We start from the raw sequence: 19,267 nt of genomic DNA on the forward strand, positions 1-19,267 counted from the left end.
GTCTCTCTTTTTTCCTTTTCTTCCTATCTGTGTACCTAGGCAGCCCGTTGAGTAACTTCTTTGACGTAATTAAACAACTTTTTTCAGACGAGAAGAACGGCCAGGTGCCTCTTCCACCTGGCACGCCCAACAATCACCCACCTAACGCCCGTCGCCATGACCCTCAGCCTAGTGACTCTAAATGCCCAGCGGGCAATCCCAGGGACAATGCCAAGCTGGTGGCATCCATTGGGACACAGGAGCAGCCCTAAAACTTTACCAACCAAGCTTTTCAAACCTACATAAAAGCACTCAAAATGTACATAATCTTAGAGGTGATGGAATTTATATTTGGACACACTTTTGTATGATGGAATGACTGTTCGAAAACCAATTATGACACAAATCCAGACACATTTCCCCTTTCACCGTCTCTGCCATGTCGTTGTGCCAGTCCCCTTCCCAAACCCCTGTCGTTTCTCCCCCAGATATTTTCATGTCTTTACGTCTGTCTTCCCATTTTCCTCACCTTTGTGACGGCTTGTCTTTGCTGCTAGGAATTATTCAGAAAACGTATTAAAACTCCGCCCCCCACTTCCCTGCACATCCTGAGATGGACATTTTTTGACAGACGGCACTTTTCATGATGAACAAGCAGGTCTCCAAGGAGATGGACGCTTCATCCTTCTTCATTCTCTTCCCCACCCGCTCTCCGGTCTCTCCGAGGACTAAGATACAAACACCTACATTTGTTCCTAATCAACCTGTGTGCTCCCCTGCCATCATATCATGTTAAAATGGTTGGCTGTACCAACAGGCTCTGTTCCAAAACGTAGTGAGCTTCCTCTAAGATACCTCACTTTGATAAAATTGTAGAGAATATCCTTAATGCAGTGCAACAAACTTAATAAAAAAGTCCATTCAAAGTGACAGAGAAAGCACTTAAATCAATTTAATTAAACTAAGGACTCAATATTTGCAAGTTTGTCTATTTTTATGCACATTAAAGGGATAGTTCACCCAAAAATGAAAATTCTGTCATTAATTGTTTTGTTGTTACAAACCTGTAAGACCTTCATTCATCTTTGGAATACAAATTAAGATATTTTTGCTGAAATCTGAGAGAGTTTTAGACCCAGCCAGGACGCTGTTAAAACAGTCCATGTAACATTAGTAGTTCAACCCGTACGATACGAGAATACTTTTTGTGCTCAAAATAAACAAAAATAACGACTTTATTCAATGATTTCTTCTTTCCATTTCATCAAAACTATCTTAATTTGTGTTCTGAGAATGAAAAAGGTTTGGAACGACATGAGGGTGAGTAATTAATGACAGAATTTTCATTTTTGGGTAAACTATGCCTTTAATGTTTAGAGCTATCAGCATAGCAACAAGCTAACATCGAACTCGAACGTTAAGTCTATCTGTGCAGTTGTTAGCTTAGCAACATGCTAACTGCAAACTGTACTGAAGTACAGAATTGAGTCTTTAGTGCACATGCTTGTATCACAGAGTTGCTGTCTTATGAAGTGTTTCAGATAAGTTGTTAGCGTAGCAACATGCTAATGGCAAACTTTACTAATTTGATTCAGGTTTGAGCCGTTTATTGTATGTTGCACGTTTTTTTGTAGTAAGTTGCTATTTCTGAATTACGGAAGCTTAGTTCTGTCATGGAATAAAAAAAGAAAAGGAAAATTGTGACTTAACCCTGCTGAAAAAACAGCTAGGCTGGTTGGCTCTGGTCTTAGATGGTTTAGGCTGGAAGTAGCTGGTTTTAGCTGGTCTTCCAGTCTGGTCACGTTGGTTTTAGCTGGTGGTTTCCCAGCCTGGCCAGGCTGAGAAAGAGGCCAAAACCCCTCTAAAACCAGCCTGCTGACCAGCTATGACCAGCCAAAACCAGGCTGGTTGACCAGCTAAAACCAGCCGACCAGACTAGGCTGGTTTTAGCTGTTTTTTTCACCAGGGAACTCAGAATTCTGACTTTTTGTATCGTAATTCTTTTTTTTCCCCTCAGAATTATGAGATATCTTCTCAGAATATCTCGTAATTCCAAGTTTCCAAGTCTAAATTGTGAGATAAAAACTTACAATTACCATTTTTTAAATTCCATGGCAGAAACACAAAACTACTTTTTGTTGCAATTCAGAGTTTATATCTGACAATTCTGACTTCACAGAATTCCCAATTGCATTTTTTTTTCATAACTGCAAGTTTATATTTTGCAATTTATATATCACAGTTCAAATTTTTTCTCAGAATTGCAGAATATAACCTTGCATTTAACCGGAGAAAATTCATAATTCGTAATCTCAATTCTGAGTTTATATCTTACAGTTCTGACTAAAAAAATATGTATCGTAATCACCTTTTTTTGGCAGAAATAAGCTTTCTTAATAAAGCATGTTATATATGGGGTTACAAATGAGTTCAGAAACTACCTTAAGCACACAAAATTTTAGCCTTGATTTTGCCATCTAAGACAAATTTTCGGCAAACAAAAGATTCATAAAAGTGTGCATTCTGCTTTTAGAAGGCAGTGGACAACGAGGCAGCTCACTACTGTAGGTTTGGAACAGATTCACACTCAAAATACTTGATGTAAGCACACGCTCAACTCTAGGATGTTGGACTCAGATTTATAAAGACCATTGGGGAAAAAAAACGAAACACAAATCGAGAAGGAAAAGATGACTTTGAGAACTTGTCCTGGAGGATGTGGACTTTTTCCAATTTTATCGTTTCCATTTGCTCTCTTTTATTTATTTACGACTTTATGTTTGAAGTACATCACTTGATCTGAAATCATTGCTGCAAAAGGACTGAAACACGGATTTCAGTGAGTTTGGGTTGGGATGGGGTGGGGGGAATAGTACTGAATGAATTTATCTTAATGAATGAATCTCTGTTGTACAGACTGAACATAATTATGTACAAATACAATGTTTAGATGTGACACTAGCTTTAGTTCTGTTGTAGATTCAGATTTGAAATCTTGTGTTGCCAGTCTTTATTTAATTATTATTTAACCCTTGTATTTCTGTATTTATTATGTGATGGAACAGTTTGTTTCATTTAATCGATTTGGGTAGACACTGAAATACAGTGTTTGATTTGTCTGTTTTATTTATTTTTGTTTTCTTTTCAGATCATTTCTCATGTTCGCTACCAGCAGATACAAAAAATGTTGAATACATTGTGGATATTTTTGTATTTCTCCTTCTGTTTTATCTCTGTCCTTATTTATTATCATCTAATTATATATATATGAGAACTTGAATGTTATTTATGACAATAATGTGTTTGTTTGTATCAGGGCAACACAATTTTGTTCGTTTAAAGAAACTTTCTTATGTCTTGATTTGTAAAAGTACCGTGGACTTTACGAATCTTTCGTTTCCTAGCTTCAAAAGAGAACAAAATAGTATGTTAAAACAAACGAACCACAAAAAAGCAAATTTAACAGTAATTTAAGAATGTAGTTTAGCCTCTATGGGGAGGAAAAGAACTTCTTGATATCAATGTCAGCTTCATATCATTGTGTGTGTACAATGGATGACAAAAAAGCTGTTCTTGGATCAGTTCTACTGTAAATATGATGTGGTGGCCCTCGGGAAACTCGAAGGCCATTCCTGCTCTTTGCTTTTGACTTGTATTGCTGTGTGCATGCATGCATTTTCTTTGCATGGCTTTGACGTAACAATTCTCAGAAATCACGCTGTTTTCTCTGAACTGCTTTCCTTACATTGTTTAATGGGAAAAAAAGAAAAACACCTGCCTTCACGTTTTTTTTTCTCCTCTGTTAGTCTCTCTGCAACTTTTCGTTCTCTTCCTGTTTTCCTGTCATGTTCTCTTCTATCTATGCTGTAAGCGAGCAACGCGACGCAGCTTTCGCTAACTCGCTGTGTCTACATGGTAGGCTATCAGTTTATAAAATGCTTCCTTTATCTGTACCATGTACCTCGAACGAGAAAGTTTCGGATGTTCACGGCCCCGTTTACAGACAGCTTGTTTAAATGAAACAATAATAAAGCAATACCTGTTGTTAACTTTCCTATTTTATACAGTTATAAAGCAAAACTTCAATGAAGAAAAGAAAAAAAAAATGTCCATGCAGAGCAGGAACATGCATTTAAAGTTGTAAAAATCCCCTTGTATCATAACTGTGAGCAATTTCAGAGAGAAAAATGAAACAATAAACTCATTCACTTAATAGGATGATGAGTGTTCATGTTTGCATTTGTGTGTTTATCTTTCAAACAATGATATAGACTAACATCAGTAGAGGATGTCCATAGGCCTATACGAAATCAATTTGTGTACACATACATGTTTAAATGAACCTTTTCTTTAATTTTAAGTAGTAAGCTTAGAATGTTAGAATGATTTTTTTTTTTTTTACTGTGATAAGCATATGAAATACATTTAGTATGTCACTGTTTTTATAGGTCTAATAACACTAAATACATTAATATTGTTTTGATATCTTTACTTTAATACTATTCCATTTGTGCAAACAATTAATGCATAAGTTAGTCCTCCAATTTGATTGACGAATTAGGACTTTTCACTTTGTTTGTATCCCTCCGCTTCTCCGTGTTGGCGTGTTTCCTGACAGATTCGACGCTTTCATACACGATAAAAGGTAAGTTATTAATGTTTTACAGAGTTTCTGTTCTACAAGCAGCTACTAGGCGATATTAAAATGTTTAATTGTTGTTCGTATGTCGTTCGAAACACTTTTATAGCCGCGATAAACTGACAGTGGAATTTACCTCAGAGCCTAAAAATAGTGTTCATAGTTTGAGCGTTCTTGTTCTCCCTGTTTAAACAAGTAAGTGTATTCCATGACAAAGATTGTGTTAGTCACTAACTATGTGTTTTAAATGGCTTGTTATGCGTACAAGGTGGGGTTTTTAGTGGTTCTTTTTTTTTCTTAATTTTTACGCCAGCAGATAGCGCCAAAAACTATAATATATATTATATTTGTGATTCATGAGTCCAAGAATCTTTTACTCGACTGATTCCTTCCAGCATTGATTCATTCAGGAATGATCAACCGCATCATTACTTTGTGTAGTTCCCAGTTGCAAGGCATTTGATCTTGTTTTGAGTTTGGTACTACTGACTGATTCAGTAATATCTACTTAATAATATTAATTTGATTATTGATTGGTTGTGTGAAAGCAATATCACATTCACAGCTGTTCTGTAACTTAAAAACTAAAAAGTTCAGCTGCAGTCTTAAATTATAAGGCTGTATAAATTAGCCCTGTTAGCACATGTACATCTCTGAGATGTATTTGACGTCTGCATTTACATCTGCAAACGTAGTTTGCTCATCTGCAATATGTCTATTGGACGTTTCCTATCAGATGTCAAATAGACGTCTATTAGATGTCTTTAAGATGTTTATGATTTAGAATGAATATAAAACTGACATCTTCCATCTTTCCAGGTCAAGAGATCTTTAACAGACATCTTGCAGACATTTGTGTGCTATCTTGGAGTTTAACTTAATTCATATTAATCTATATTAAAGTTGTCATGTTTAATGAAGGGTTTTCTAAAAGTTTTTGTCTTCTGAACCCATATGACTTTATTTGAAAATGGTGAGTCTTTCATATAAAATAAAATATGTTCTAAACACTTGGCAAACATACTCATTTAATGAGTTTTTATATATAGGCTAATGTCCGATTATGTCAGAGGTTATATTTTACATTTTACAGATTAAAAATAGCCTGCTCAAAGCTGGGCTGTTCCTTGTCAAATCAAACAAATTTCAGAAAATATGTTGTGTTAATATTTTATCTGAACAAAGACAAACATAAATATTGATAAAAGTTAAAATATTAAATGTCACAGATGAATATTTCCTGAGTGATCCACTATTTTGTAGAGGGCGGTCAATTTTTTTTTTTTATCCAAGATTCAGAGCCAAATTGCAGGGGATTAAACTTACTTTAGAAAGATGACAGCATCATGGTTATTTTCACACAGAGGTCTGTAGGTCTAGTAAAATATGTTGATTTTATCATTCTTTGTTAAATGCCAATGGTGACCATTCAAAAATGGGAAAAAGCTATCTATACTACAGTTGCACTCAAAATTATTTCACCCCCCAGAGACTGCAGTTCTTTACAAATACATGTTTTTCTGAAGATCACGTGTACTGGCATATTAAAAGTAGGGGTGCACCGATCCGATATTAGGATCAGATATCGGCCCCGATATTGAAAAAATAGCTGGATCGGGGATCGGAAAAATTAACAGATTCACAGGCCGATCAGTTTTTTTCCTCTTTTTTTTTTTCTTCCTCCATCGCACCCAGTAACTGTAAATATAGGTTGCAGCGTCGCATCAGATCCTACGTCATTCATTAGCAGCACGTGTGTTGCATGCTGGAACAGTTGGAGCATAAGCAACATGGAGCGAGCCAAAGAGTCGGCTGTGTGGAGATACTTCATTTATAATGATACTTCTTACTTCTTTAGTAGTATCTTTAGAGATACTTCTTTATAATGTTTGGTAACTTGTTTGATTACTATTGTATGTTTGACCAATACACTTTTGTTTCTACTACTACATTTTATTTATTTAAATTTATTGTAAGAATTTGATTACATTCTATTTTCGATTTGAATTCACAATTGTTCATTAAATAACAAATAAATAAGTATTCAATACATTACATCTGTTTTGTCTTAGTTAGGAAAGTAATGTTTAGTTAGGAAAGTTTGGTGCCTTTAGTTTCTTCTACATGGTAAAAGGAAGTAAAAAGGTGGAAGGTATGCAGTTTATTATTATTTCAACAATGGTATCGGATCGGTATCGGGTATCGACAGATATACAAAGCCCAGGCAGTGGTATCGGTATCGGGACTGAAAAAGTCGGATCGGTGCATCCCTAATTAAAAGTGATAATGTCAATATATAATGTAATGTTTTTTGAGTTGGTTTTTGCGGATTTTTTTAGTAACGCAGCTATGTCATAATTATTCAACCCCTATTCAACATTGCCGTTTTTAAGTCACTTATAGGGAACAAAATGTTTCTTAAAACACAATTAAGCCTTTAGAAACTCTAGAAAACATTTGAGGATGTTGAACAAAAACGCACATTATCATAGAATGATCAGAGCAACTGAGAACAACTTGCAATGCACAGCCGAAGACTTGTAAGATGACCTGACGAAAGGATGAAAAACATTTCAATGCATTGTATAAGAAGAGCACTAGACAAGTATGCCCTTTATGTTGAGGCATCTTGCCGAATACCACTTTTGGCCAAGAAGAACAACAAGGCCAACCTTAAGATGCTGAAATTAGTTTGGAGAGACCTGTGGAGTTCTGGAAGAATGTTTTATTGGGTGATGTGACCAGACTGAAACTTTTTGGACTTATGGATCAGTGGTATGTCTGGTGCAAAAAAGGCAAAGCTTGTAAGCAGAAGAACTCTATCTCCGTGGTCGAACATGGAGGTGGGCCAGTTCTGTTATGGAGGTATTTTACTGTTTCAGGAAGTGGAAATCATGACTGTATGAAGGACATCCTGAAGTCTTTGAAGTATCAGGCCATTTTGACAAGAATTGTGATGCCTTTGGTGCAAAGACTGAAGCTGATGATCAATGGACTTTCCTGTAGGACAGCCATCCCAAAGTATACATCCAAATCTACTCATGCTAGGTTCAGGGATCATAGGTTCATAGAATGTTCTTGAGTGGCCTGTTGAGTCTCCAGATTGAATTCCTATTGGAAATATTTGGTTAAATTTGATGAAAGCAGTGGTATTGTAAAAACCAAAGATCACCAATGATCTTGAAGCTTTTTCAAATAAGGAATGGGCCAAGATTGTAGTAAAGAGGTGACAGAAGCTTCTAAACGCTTACAGGTAGCATTTATTGGAGGTTGTAAAGAATAAAAGATTCTGCACCAAATTTGACTTTTGATCATTTTGAACATGAATATTTAAAGCCAGTTTGATTTGATTGATTTTTTTTTCATTATTCTCCAACTTTATGTTCTCAGAATCACTCAAATCTTTATAAATAAACTTTCTCCAATAGTTTACTGATGCCTTTGTTGAATTGTTTTCATAAAATGTTGTCCTCTGCCGCAAAATGTCTTGCATTTCGAGGGGGTTGAATAATTTTGATTGCAACTATGTAATTTGAGTTACGGGTGTGCAAACTTCAGAAAAGGACCTTTTTTGTTCTAAGTATGTTCAGTGCAATTGATTTGATAAAGGTAAACTAAATATGTGTATCTGTTTTTAGTATTATTTATTCTTTAGACATTGTTGTTTAAGTACAATAAGTGTCAGTTGTATGCAAAGTGAACCACATGTGGCTTTCAACTATTAAAAATTGATCAAATTCAATTAGGGATCCCCATATCTCTGGGATTAAAGCATATTCAAGTTAGAAATCTAAAGGGATATTAAGGTCTTTAATATCTTTAGTAACTTCTAGAGGTACAGACACGCAAACTTAGGAAAAGTAGTGCTTTTTGCATTCAGACATATATGTTCTATGCAATTGTTTTGATAGAGGAAAAAAGATGTTACTACTCTCTACATTATTCCTTAGACAAATGTTTTTTAAAAACGAGAAGTTTCGGCTGTATACAAACTACAAAGTGATCCATATTTGGTTTTGGATCACTACATTTTCAATTCAAAAATTTACTCAAGTTGCCCCATTGCATTAAAAATTAAGATGGCAAATGAAAAGTTTAAAGGTTGTATCAGCGATTTCTAGCCTAAAACATAAAGTGTCAATTTCAGCTGACCTTTCTTCACGATCCGCTCGCTGCCTGCCCCATAAATTGTCTGTGAAAAAAAACGCGTCTCTCTGGTCAGCCTAGGGTCCGAGATATGCCAAAAAAACAATCGGCACTACCAACCTTTCCACACAAAAACAAACAGTGTTCCAACCAATCAGCGTCAGGGGTTTGGTGTTGTGGACTTTCGCTCCGCCTCCCTCACATCCCTGCACCAGTAGGAAAGTCCACAACACCAAACCCCTGACGCTGATTGGTTGGAACACTGTTTGTTTATGTGTGGAAAGGTTGGTAGTGCCGATTGTTTTTTTGGCATATCTCGGACCCTAGGCTGACCAGAGAGACACGTTTTTTTCACAGACAATTTATGGGGCAGGCAGCGAGCGGATCGTGAAGAAAGGTCAGCTGAAATTGACACTTTATGTTTTAGGCTAGAAATCGCTGATACAACCTTTAAGGCAGGGGTAGGCAAGTAAGTTTGGCATAGGGCCACTAGATGGCAGGCCAGACCATAGTCAAAGGAAAATTTAAGAGATAAACACAATGTGTCTGTTGATACTGGTAGCTGTTACTCCAGGGTATATACAGGAATCATGGAGTTAAATTTAATACCTTTTTAAGACTCTTTTCACACACTTTAAGACCTCATCGCCACTTCAGGTTTTAACTGGTTACACAGGCAACAATTTAACTTACATTTACTATTGATTGTAAGATGGCAACAACTAAACCGCCTTAGTTTGTGATAACTCCTTATCAATGCAAGTATGCAACATAATTCAGAAGGGTGGGAACAAAGCAATGAGTGACTGACCCAGTGTAAGGTTAATTAGAAAGAGAAACTTGAAACAAGAATAGACCAGTAAACAAAACAATTGACAAAACTGTAGTGACAAGAAAAAAATTGTCATGGAGAACGCTTGTTGGTTTGCCGTCTTAACATACGTTTGCTTAAATTTATTTTCAAGATCCGAAGTAAACTATCTGTTGCTTTCAGTATGGCTATAAAACTACATACTGAGTGACTGATACCATCTTTGTTATGGAATATGATTGTTGGTTCGCAGTTTTAGCGTACATGTTTGCTTTAATGTATTTTCAAGATGTAAGGTAAGCTATGTTACTTTAAGTATGGCTATAAATGTCACGCAATATGAAATTCAAACTCTCATTAGAGACCTTTAACACTGAATGAAGCACATAATAAGCACCTGAGATTATCACTGTTGTAGTTGTCCAGTCACGATGTCGCGGAATTAGAAACCGTTTCTAAAATAGAAAGGCTATTTAGGACAAAAACTCAGATTAAAGGAGTAGTTCACTTTCAAAACAAAAATGTACAGATAATGTACTCACCCCCTTGTCATCCAAGATGTTCATGTCTTTCTTTCTTAACTCGTAAAGAAATGTTTTTTGAAGAAAACATTTCAGGATTTCTCTCCATATAATGGACTTCTATGGTGCCCCCGAGTTTGAACTTCCAAAATGCAGCTTAAATGGCTCTAAATGATCCCAGCCGAGGAAGAATGGTCTTATCTAGCGATACAATTGGTTATTTTCTAAAAACATTTACTATTTATATACTTTTTAATCTCTACATAGAGTACACACAGAGCTAGATAAGATGAGCATTTGAGGTTAAAAAGTATATAAATTGTAATTTTTTTTTAGAAAATAACCGATCGTTTTGCTGGATAAGACCCTTCTTTCCTCGGCTGTGATCGTTTAGAGCCCTTTGAAGCTGTATTTTAAAAGTTCAAACTCTGGGGCACCATAGAAGTCCATTATATGGAGAGAAAACTCCCTTTATCGTGTGTCCCGCCGTCCCGTATAGGACACAACCACTGGTTTAAGGACTAAAATGTAGAAGGATGTTCAAATATGTTTAATACTTATTGAGTTGCTGGCATGCAAACTTAATGCAAACATAATGCAACAAAGATGCAGTTAAAATAAATAAAAAACGTGAATCGATGAGTTGAATTGACTGACCTAGCTAATATTTTGTTTTAATTTTTTTGTTTGCTGCGTTGTTATGGCAGTGTTGGACTTACTGATACAGCATCATGCAAAATGTGTTTAGTTCTTGATGCTGTTATAGAAATATTAATAACTTCCATGTCATGTGATCTCATGAGGAGATCTGCTCCATGTAATGTAAATTTGTATTAGGCTCCTAACAGGACTTGAGTCTATGAATCTCATCATGTGAGTGAACATAAAAGCTACTATTCATTTTTTTTTTCTTTTTTCTTTTTTTTTATGAGTGAGCACAGCATATGGTATTTTTTATGACTCACAAACCCTGTACTTGTATTCCTTTAGGAGTTTGTGAATTCCCAGTTTGGAAACCTGTCTATTTGTATGTATTCATCAATAATTGTAGATGGTTCTTTCAAGCCTGGTAAGTTGACGTGACTATTTTTATTCCCTTTTTTCCGTTGGTTGTACACTTAGAAATAAGGAAAGAGACAGCAGTTTAACCTGCAGTGATCTGAATAACCAGAAGATGGCAACACGGTCTTATTTTTAATCAAACTTTAAAGCCTGCTCATTGTTCTCATACTTTTCTGCAGTTAATTTTGCTCAACTTTACACACAGTATTTCATTCACATATTTCGTAGGTACATTATGCTAGTGTTGTGCAAAAAATAAACATTATATAATGACATTGATAGAATGTCATCATCTGCAATAACCGTTTGCATATTTATGTGATTGGATATAATTGTAGACACACAATATTTGTTTATATATAACTTTATTTGCTTGGCACGAAGCAAGATAAAATAGCAACTTAAATAATCTCACATTTTTAAATAGAAAACATCCTTGTCTTTCTCCATTACAAGATTCATCTATAATAGCTTAAAATAAAACAATTATGGATTAGGAAAAAAAGATATGCTCTAGCCTCCCACTTTAGCCAAACTCTGTACAAAATGGCGTGTGTTTAAGTGTGGGGAAACTGTTGTCCACAATCTTAACATACCTTAGTTCTGATAGCTTTAGCCACACAAACGCTGCAGCATTTTATGTCATTTTTCACAAGCTCCCAAAGCTTGTGTCCGATAAATGATTATTCGTAGAATTCATGAAACTGTCCACAAAGCTCAACTTCAGTCAGTCCATCTTTGTTTTTTGTTTTCAACAGCATTGAAGTTTTTCTTGTGTCTTAACATCTACACATTCATGTCATGTCCTTCTTTTTTTTATTCACTCTTTTCCTTTCACACACGAGAAGTCACTAGCAGTGAGCGTAGCCTGCGTGCTAACGTTGTTTCCAGCTCTTCCAGAAGAAAGTCTTTTCCAGTCCGTGTCCCGGACCCCAGAATCAGCGTCCGGAAGGCTTCCCTCTCCAACAGACCTGCCATGTTCTGCAGGAAGTAACCTTCACAGTACGTACTGAGCTCCACCGCACCATGAGCCTGGACAAAAACACACACAAAAAAACATTCATTATGCACTGAGTTACAGGAAAGACACTTTGGTACAGGGTTTCTCGCAAGTCTTAAAAGTCTTAATTTGCTCCTCCACAAATTAAGGCCTTAAAAGGTCTTAAATTGGAGCAGAGTGCAAACCTCTAAACATCCTTAAATCAAGATACATCATCTTGAGAAGCAAACTGAAGATATGAAGTCTTGTTTTCTGAGAATTTGAACAAAATGAAGGGAAATATCTGTCACTGGGGTATGAACTAGTTTCCAATTTGCAATAAGTTAAAATTTCTGAGCCTGTTGGCTAGTATTTTCTTGTTTTAAACATAAACTCACTTTTTGATACATTTCTAAACAAAACAAATCTTATGCCATTTTGTTTCTGAAGTAAATGTGTTTTGATTTATGAATCTTTAGACACTGGAAAACAAGAGCACTTTTTTGCAGTGCCATAAGTATAATAAAGGTATTTCAAAATTCCAATGATTGCGGGCAGAGCTATTTAAGCAAAGTTTTTTTTTTTTTTAATGAATGAATGAATGAATAAAAACAAATGTGTTGTAATTTTCAGACTTTGAAGCGTTGCTAGTACAACTAATTTACATTTTGAAAACATTATCTCTTGTAAACAGTAGCAATGATTCGTGGTAATACCACCTTGTCTGTAAAAATAAACCACATTTTCATGTTTTTTGACATGTAAAATGGTTTTACCATGGTACAATAAATATAAACATGGTACAATACAGTTTTATACCACCAAAATGCTTTTTACTTTTTATTATTCAGGATATTCAGACTTTGTATGCCATTTTTTGCAATTTAAAATAAATATGTATAAGTGAAGTCAAAAGTTTACATACACCATGCAGAATCTGCAGAAAGAGAATTATTTTACCAAAATAAGAGGGATCATTCAAAATGCATGATATTTTTTTTATTTAGTACTAACCTGAATAAGATATTTCACATAAAAGATGTTTACATGTAGTCCACAAGAGAAATAATAGTTGAACTTATAAAAATGGCCCATTCAAAAGTTTACATTCACTTCGATTCTTACCTGAATGATCCACAACTGTTTTTTTTTTTTTTACTGTTTGTCCTTAAACCACCCGCTGTTCTTCAGAAAAGTCCTTCAGGTCCCACAGATTCTTTGCTTTTTTAGCATTTTTGTGTATTTGATCCATCTTTTCACACTGAGGACAACTGAGGGACTCATATGCAACTATTCCAGAAGGTTCAAACACTCACTGATGCTCCAGAAGGAAGAATTATGCATTAAGAGCCAGGGGTGTAAACTTTTGAATAAAATTAGGGAGTGTACATTTTTCTTATTTTGCCTAAATATCATACTTTTTTCATTTACTGCCCTTCAGAAGCTACAGAAGACACTTACATGTTTCCCAGAAGACAAAATAAGTTAAATTTACCCTGATCTTCAAATTCAAAAAGTTGTCACCCCCGGCTCTTAATGCATTGTTTTTCCTTCTGGAGCATCAGTGAGCGTTTGAACCCTTCTGTAATAGTTGCGTATGAGTCCCTCAGTTCTCAGTGTGAAAATATTGATCTCAAAATCATACAGTCGTTGTTAGAAACGGTTCAAATACACAAAAATTCTGTGAGACCGAAAGGGTTTTTCTGAAGAACAGCGGGACAAACAAGGGACTCATGAGAAACTATCACTAAACAAAAAAACCCAGTTGTGGATCATTCAGGTAACAACACAGTATTAAGAATCAAGTGTATGTAAACTTTTGAACAGGGTCGTTTTTATAAATTCAACTATTATTTTCTCTTGTGGTCTATATGTAAACATATTTTATGTGAAATATCTCATTCAGGTCAGTACAGTACTACATAAAAAATAACATTCATTTTGTATGTTCCCTCTTATTCTGCGAGGTGCATGTAACCTTTTGACTTCAACTGTAGTTATATGCATTTTAATAATTTTTTTTAATAGTTGTATACTGTATATATTACATAATTAATATATATACCTTAGCAGTGTGGTAGATGTTCACAGCATTGTCGAGGTCAATGTTCTGAGCACAGATCATTTCACAGTGCCGCTGCAGCGCCCCCAACTGGAACAAACTTGCTGCTGACAGTAACTAGAGAAAGCAAACAAAAGGAATCAACAATTACTTATTCTGTTTTATTACTTGCTTCAATCTGCAAAAATATTTTACTGGCCAAGAAGAGTCTCAGTGAATCTGAGAAGATAAAGTTTCATCTTGAATTACTGCAGGTCGACTCAAGAGGTTCCAGTGCCTGAACAATTGGCAGCGACTGTGGATGAACTTCCAAGATCTACCTCTCTGTTTTTGAGTATTTAGCTGGGTTGGCCTGTATCATGTTTATCTTACCTCCAGTAAATCTGGAACGCCCATCTTCACAGACTCTGTCCCCCCACAGTACAGATATGACATCATCATCTACATAAACACAATGAGACAGTGATTAACTCCTGATAACATCTCAGAACACCCTGTTGTGTCATGGCTCGCTGAATGAGGATTCATCTGAAGGTACCTGAAAGATGTTGTACTTGACGTTGGTGATCTCGATTTCTTTGCGTGGCTGAGTGCTGTCTGTCCCGTTCAGTGCCAGCAGTGTTTTGAACCTGATCCCAGAGCAGACAACATACTTTGTTCTTAACAGTTCAGTTATTTTCAAAATATCATTTACGTAAGAGATCTGTGTTATGTGATAACAGATTTATTTTATTATGTAAGGTAACAGACTCACCTGTCGGACGCCGTGAGCAGCAGAACCCCATGAGCGTAGAAAGGTTTGCCCTCCACTAGGAATGTCACGTCCGACATCTCTGGGTTGTTCAGAAAGTGAGGGTCTGCGGAAAAGAGGAATCGGAGACAAAGACGTTAAAGACCAAAATAAAAATGAACTGCAACAATAATCTGGGTATCTTAACTGGTGGATTTAGTCGGAAAAAAAAAAAATAACTGTATTAAGATGTAGTGAATTACCAAGTTGAGCTGAAAGAGCTGCCTTCTTTTCTTGGATAGAAGGAAGAGGAGCCGGACCATAACAGTGACTAAAAATGCCACCCAGCTGGTGGATTATTGCATCGTTCTGTAGAGGAAAACAAGAGAGAGTAGTAGTCATAAGGTAGTTTAAGTCATAAGTTAATTCATCAGTTTGAATTTTTGGCTCAAAAACAGAATACAAATATTTTAGAACATAATGTCCGTTTAAGATCCAAGTTTCTAACTATAATGATCTGTAATGTTTTAGTTCATAGTTTGGGTTCAATTTTTAATTGCTGACCATTGACAAAGAATAATTGCGTAAGTTCACTTTTTTTATTTGCTAAATTGTACTTTTTGTGAACAAATGTCCAGGTTTTTTTTTTTTTTTAAGTACCTTGCTATTTTTCAGGATGTTAAACATTAGAGGAAGGCCGACGCAGACTAGTTCCTCACAGTAGTCCTCCTCTTTGATGGAGGTGAAGTCTCGCAGAAGGGACAGTGTGACTCCGGCTCTGGACTTTTGCTGAGCGCTGCGTAGCGACTCCAACCACACATGGAGCTTCCATGGCACTCCTGCAGAACCATATATGTAGAGAATTGTTTACAAATAATCAAATGTTTTCTAGATAGCTCAGGTTTCCATAACTCTATCAAAGAAAGAAAATCTCATCTGTACTCTGTCTTCTCTGTAAATAATTTATGACTCTGTGGTTAAACATGTGTCTAACCTACCCAGTGATCTGAGCTCCATGGTGACATCCAGGTAGCCGTGCTCTGCGCTGTAGAAGGATGCCTCCTGCAGAGCTTTCATACGGGCCTTACACAGCTTGGGCAGGGCTTCTTCTGACACCTGGCTGAGGTTTGGAGATGGAGGAGGGGGTAGAGAATGTCCGTTTCGGCCAGACGCCCGCGTCTCAGCCTCCACACCCTCTGCCAGGATCTCCTCCAGCGAGAGTACATCTTCCCTCACCTTCTGAGGCTGAGAGAGGAGCTTCCTCAAAACATTCCTGGAGAACATAGTTGTGTTTTAGTTCAATGAGAATTGAATGAGATGGGTGGATAGATAAATAGCTGGCTAAATAAATGGAAAGAGAATGCTTGGAAATATACATAGAAGGATGGATAGCTGATGGATAACTAGATGGATGAATACATACAGTAGGTAGATAGTTGCATAAACAGACAGGTGGATGAGTGGACAAAATGAGATGAGATCAATAGAAAGCTATATGGATAAATGGATAATAAATAATTGGATAGATATGTGGATAGAAAATGGGTGCTTGGACTAACAGACAGAAGGATAAAAAGCTAGATGGATAGATAGACGTGATGAAAAATAGCCAAAAAAGCCTAGATAGATAGATAATGAACAATTGGATGGACGGATGACTAGCAGGATAGATAATGAATGACTAGACACAGATAGATATATAGACAGACAAATGATGAATAATTGGAGAGATAGGCAAAAAGATAGATAGAGACAGACAATAAACAATTGGATGGACAGATAACTAGTTGCATAGCTAATGAATGAGTGGGCAAAAAAATTTATGGATCAGTTGAAAGCTAGATGTAAAGATAAATAATTGGATGGCTAGATAGATGGCTGACTAGATAAATGATTGGACAGACAGATACCTGACAGGATAAAAGTAGGTAATTATTAGATAAATCAAAAGCTATGCGGTGGTCTCAAACTAAATTCCTGGAGGGCCACAGCTCTGCAGTGTTTAGCTTCAACCAACTCCAACTCACACCTGCCTGGAAGTTTCTAGTAATCCTGAAGAGCTTGATTAGCTGGATCAGGTGTGTTTGATTAGGATTGGAGCTTAACTATCCAAAGCTGTGGCCCTCAGGAATTTGATACCAGTGAGCTATAGGAATAGATAGTAAGTTAGATAGCTGATGTGGTAATGCAGTTGCGTTTACGTAATAAGGGATGATGTTCAGAATTGCTGGGGGTGAATATGTTTTAGTGTGATCTGTTCCAGGCTGCTGGAGATGATGGGAAGTATTACCTATGGCCATGGGCGGCAGCGTGACTGAAGCAGTTCATGTCCTCATACAGTGTTGATGTCAGTGTGTTTCCGTCCTGGGACCTCAGTAGGGGGTCGGCACCGCGCGCCAGCAGTAAACTAACCATCTCGTAATTCCCTACGAGATTGTGAAAGCAGCAGAGTGACCAGAAGGAGAAGGAGAAAAGGAGAAACAGATGGTAAGATTACGCAGATCTGGAGAATAAATGAGAGAGAACCACAATAAAAGAGAAGAACGCAATTCATGATCATTACAATAATGATCCTAGAAGGGTCATGTCACAAGGAATCAACTTTTCCTTGATCTTTCGAGATAAAAGACTCTGATGTACTATGAAAACATACTATAACTTTCAGAACTCATCCTCAACATCCTCCTCATCCAAAATTGACTCTACGGTACTTTCTTTAGATTTTTGACACTAGTAACATTAAATATTAACCTAATATTGCCTATTGAAGTTTAAAACTTGGCCCTCCCAGCCATATTATAGTTCCCTTCAGGAACCTCCAGGAGTTTGAGACCACTGGTGTATGCAATTTTGGATGCAGCCTTCATCTCCCTTAGAGCCTCATGTTCATCAGTGTTAAATATATTATGGCGTCTAACTTAAGAGTGAGGACAATCGTGTCCGCTATAGTGAGGGGTTTTAAACCAAAGTGTCAAAACTGGCTACTTTAAAGGGCCTTAGGGAATAAACTTAAGAGTGAGGACAATCGTGTCCGCTATAGTGAGGGGTTTTAAACCAAAGTGTCAAAACTGGCTACTTTAAAGGGCCTTAGGGAATAAACTTAAGAGTGAGGACAATCGTGTCCGCTATAGTGAGGGGTTTTAAACCAAAGTGTCAAAACTGGCTACTTTAAAGGGCCTTAGGGAATAAACTTAAGAGTGACACTTTGCCCTCATGATTGTTTGCGCAGGTTTAATAGTGCAATGATAGCGACTCCTTGTTTGGCTCAACAAGATGTCCTATAAGTGCATTCCAAGGAACAGTTGTTTGGTCCCCTACACCAGAAGTGCCTAAACCTGTTCCTAGAGGGCCACTGTCCTGCAGAGTGTAGCTTCAACCAGATCCAACACACTTCCCTGGAAGTTTCTAGTGAGTCTGAAGACATTGATTAGCTGGTTCAGGTGTGTTTAATTAGGGTTAGAGCTAAACTCTGCAGGACAGTGGCTCTCTAGGAACATCCCTGACCTACACCCTTCATCCTATTGAAGCTCCCACTCTGGAAAATAAACCTTTCAAAGGAGTTAGGGCATAGGGACAAGCCCTTCAGAATGGAACGTAGTGAAAGTGTGACAGATCAGGGGTGCCCAAACTCGGTCCTGGAGGGCCGGTGTCCTGCAGAGTTTACCTCCAACCCCATTTAGTCATACCTGAACCAGCTAATCAAGCTCTTACTAGGCATGAAAGAAACTTCCGGGCAGGTGTTCTGAGGCAAGTTGGAGCTAAACTCTGCAGGACACTAGCCCTCCAGGACCGAGTTTGGGCACCCCTGTTCTAGATACTATAGTATGGCCAGTGGTAAAGTCCATCTAACTTTTTACATACTAAATGTTAAAAAAAGATTTGACTCCTCAAACTTCCTGTTGAACGTCCCCACACCTATAAAAGGTTTCAAACCAAACACATTCTCTGAATTGTGGCAAAACATTTCTTCCTGACCCAATTCCGTCAACTCTCAGAGTTTGTGGCCTGTACAGTTTGGCTTTGGTCTGCCAACACAGGCCCATATTTTTAGGGATTCCTGTTTGGGATAGGAGTGGTCAGCCTTCCCTGGCAGGCTGTAAATCTGAGCTGGTGGATGTTGGGAGAGGCTGGCATGAGGGAGTTGTGCTACACACACCTGCTGCAGATGCCAGCTGGAGAGGCGTCTCGACATTGCTCTGCTGTCCGTTACGGATGGCTGCTCCTTCCACATTCGCCCCGGCATCTAACAGAAGCTGAAGATACAGATGTAGGTTAGGAGAGTAAAAAAAAGAATATTGCTGGCAGTGTTTTTGTGGCTCAGTCTTGTAAGTATAGTTA

General features: G+C 37.1%; 2 protein-coding genes across 2 annotated transcripts in view; one reads left to right on the forward strand and one right to left on the reverse strand.

Annotated features, from left to right (window-relative positions):
* The window catches only part of LOC141301439 (serine/threonine-protein kinase BRSK2-like), a 92,209-nt gene extending 88,012 nt beyond the window's left edge, over nt 1-4,197 (forward strand). Inside the window, exon 20 of the mRNA XM_073831665.1 lies at nt 40-4,197. Within this exon, the coding sequence (XP_073687766.1) occupies nt 40-251 (212 nt within the window). The 3' untranslated portion in view covers nt 252-4,197. The remainder of the gene's footprint in view (nt 1-39) is intronic.
* Nucleotides 4,198-11,490: 7,293 nt separating this feature from the next.
* The window catches only part of abtb2b (ankyrin repeat and BTB (POZ) domain containing 2b), a 52,548-nt gene continuing 44,771 nt past the window's right edge, over nt 11,491-19,267 (reverse strand). The window contains exons 8-17 of the mRNA XM_073831512.1: nt 19,086-19,182; nt 17,220-17,355; nt 15,928-16,202; nt 15,590-15,768; nt 15,193-15,298; nt 14,954-15,056; nt 14,738-14,828; nt 14,572-14,640; nt 14,203-14,316; nt 11,491-12,190 (exon numbers count right to left, since the gene is read on the reverse strand). Coding sequence (XP_073687613.1) covers nt 11,993-12,190; nt 14,203-14,316; nt 14,572-14,640; nt 14,738-14,828; nt 14,954-15,056; nt 15,193-15,298; nt 15,590-15,768; nt 15,928-16,202; nt 17,220-17,355; nt 19,086-19,182 — 1,368 coding nt within the window. The 3' untranslated portion in view covers nt 11,491-11,992. The remainder of the gene's footprint in view (nt 12,191-14,202; nt 14,317-14,571; nt 14,641-14,737; nt 14,829-14,953; nt 15,057-15,192; nt 15,299-15,589; nt 15,769-15,927; nt 16,203-17,219; nt 17,356-19,085; nt 19,183-19,267) is intronic.

This window comes from Garra rufa, chromosome 25 (genome assembly GCF_049309525.1).
Source record: "Garra rufa chromosome 25, GarRuf1.0, whole genome shotgun sequence".
NCBI classification, from domain to species: Eukaryota; Metazoa; Chordata; class Actinopteri; order Cypriniformes; family Cyprinidae; genus Garra; species Garra rufa.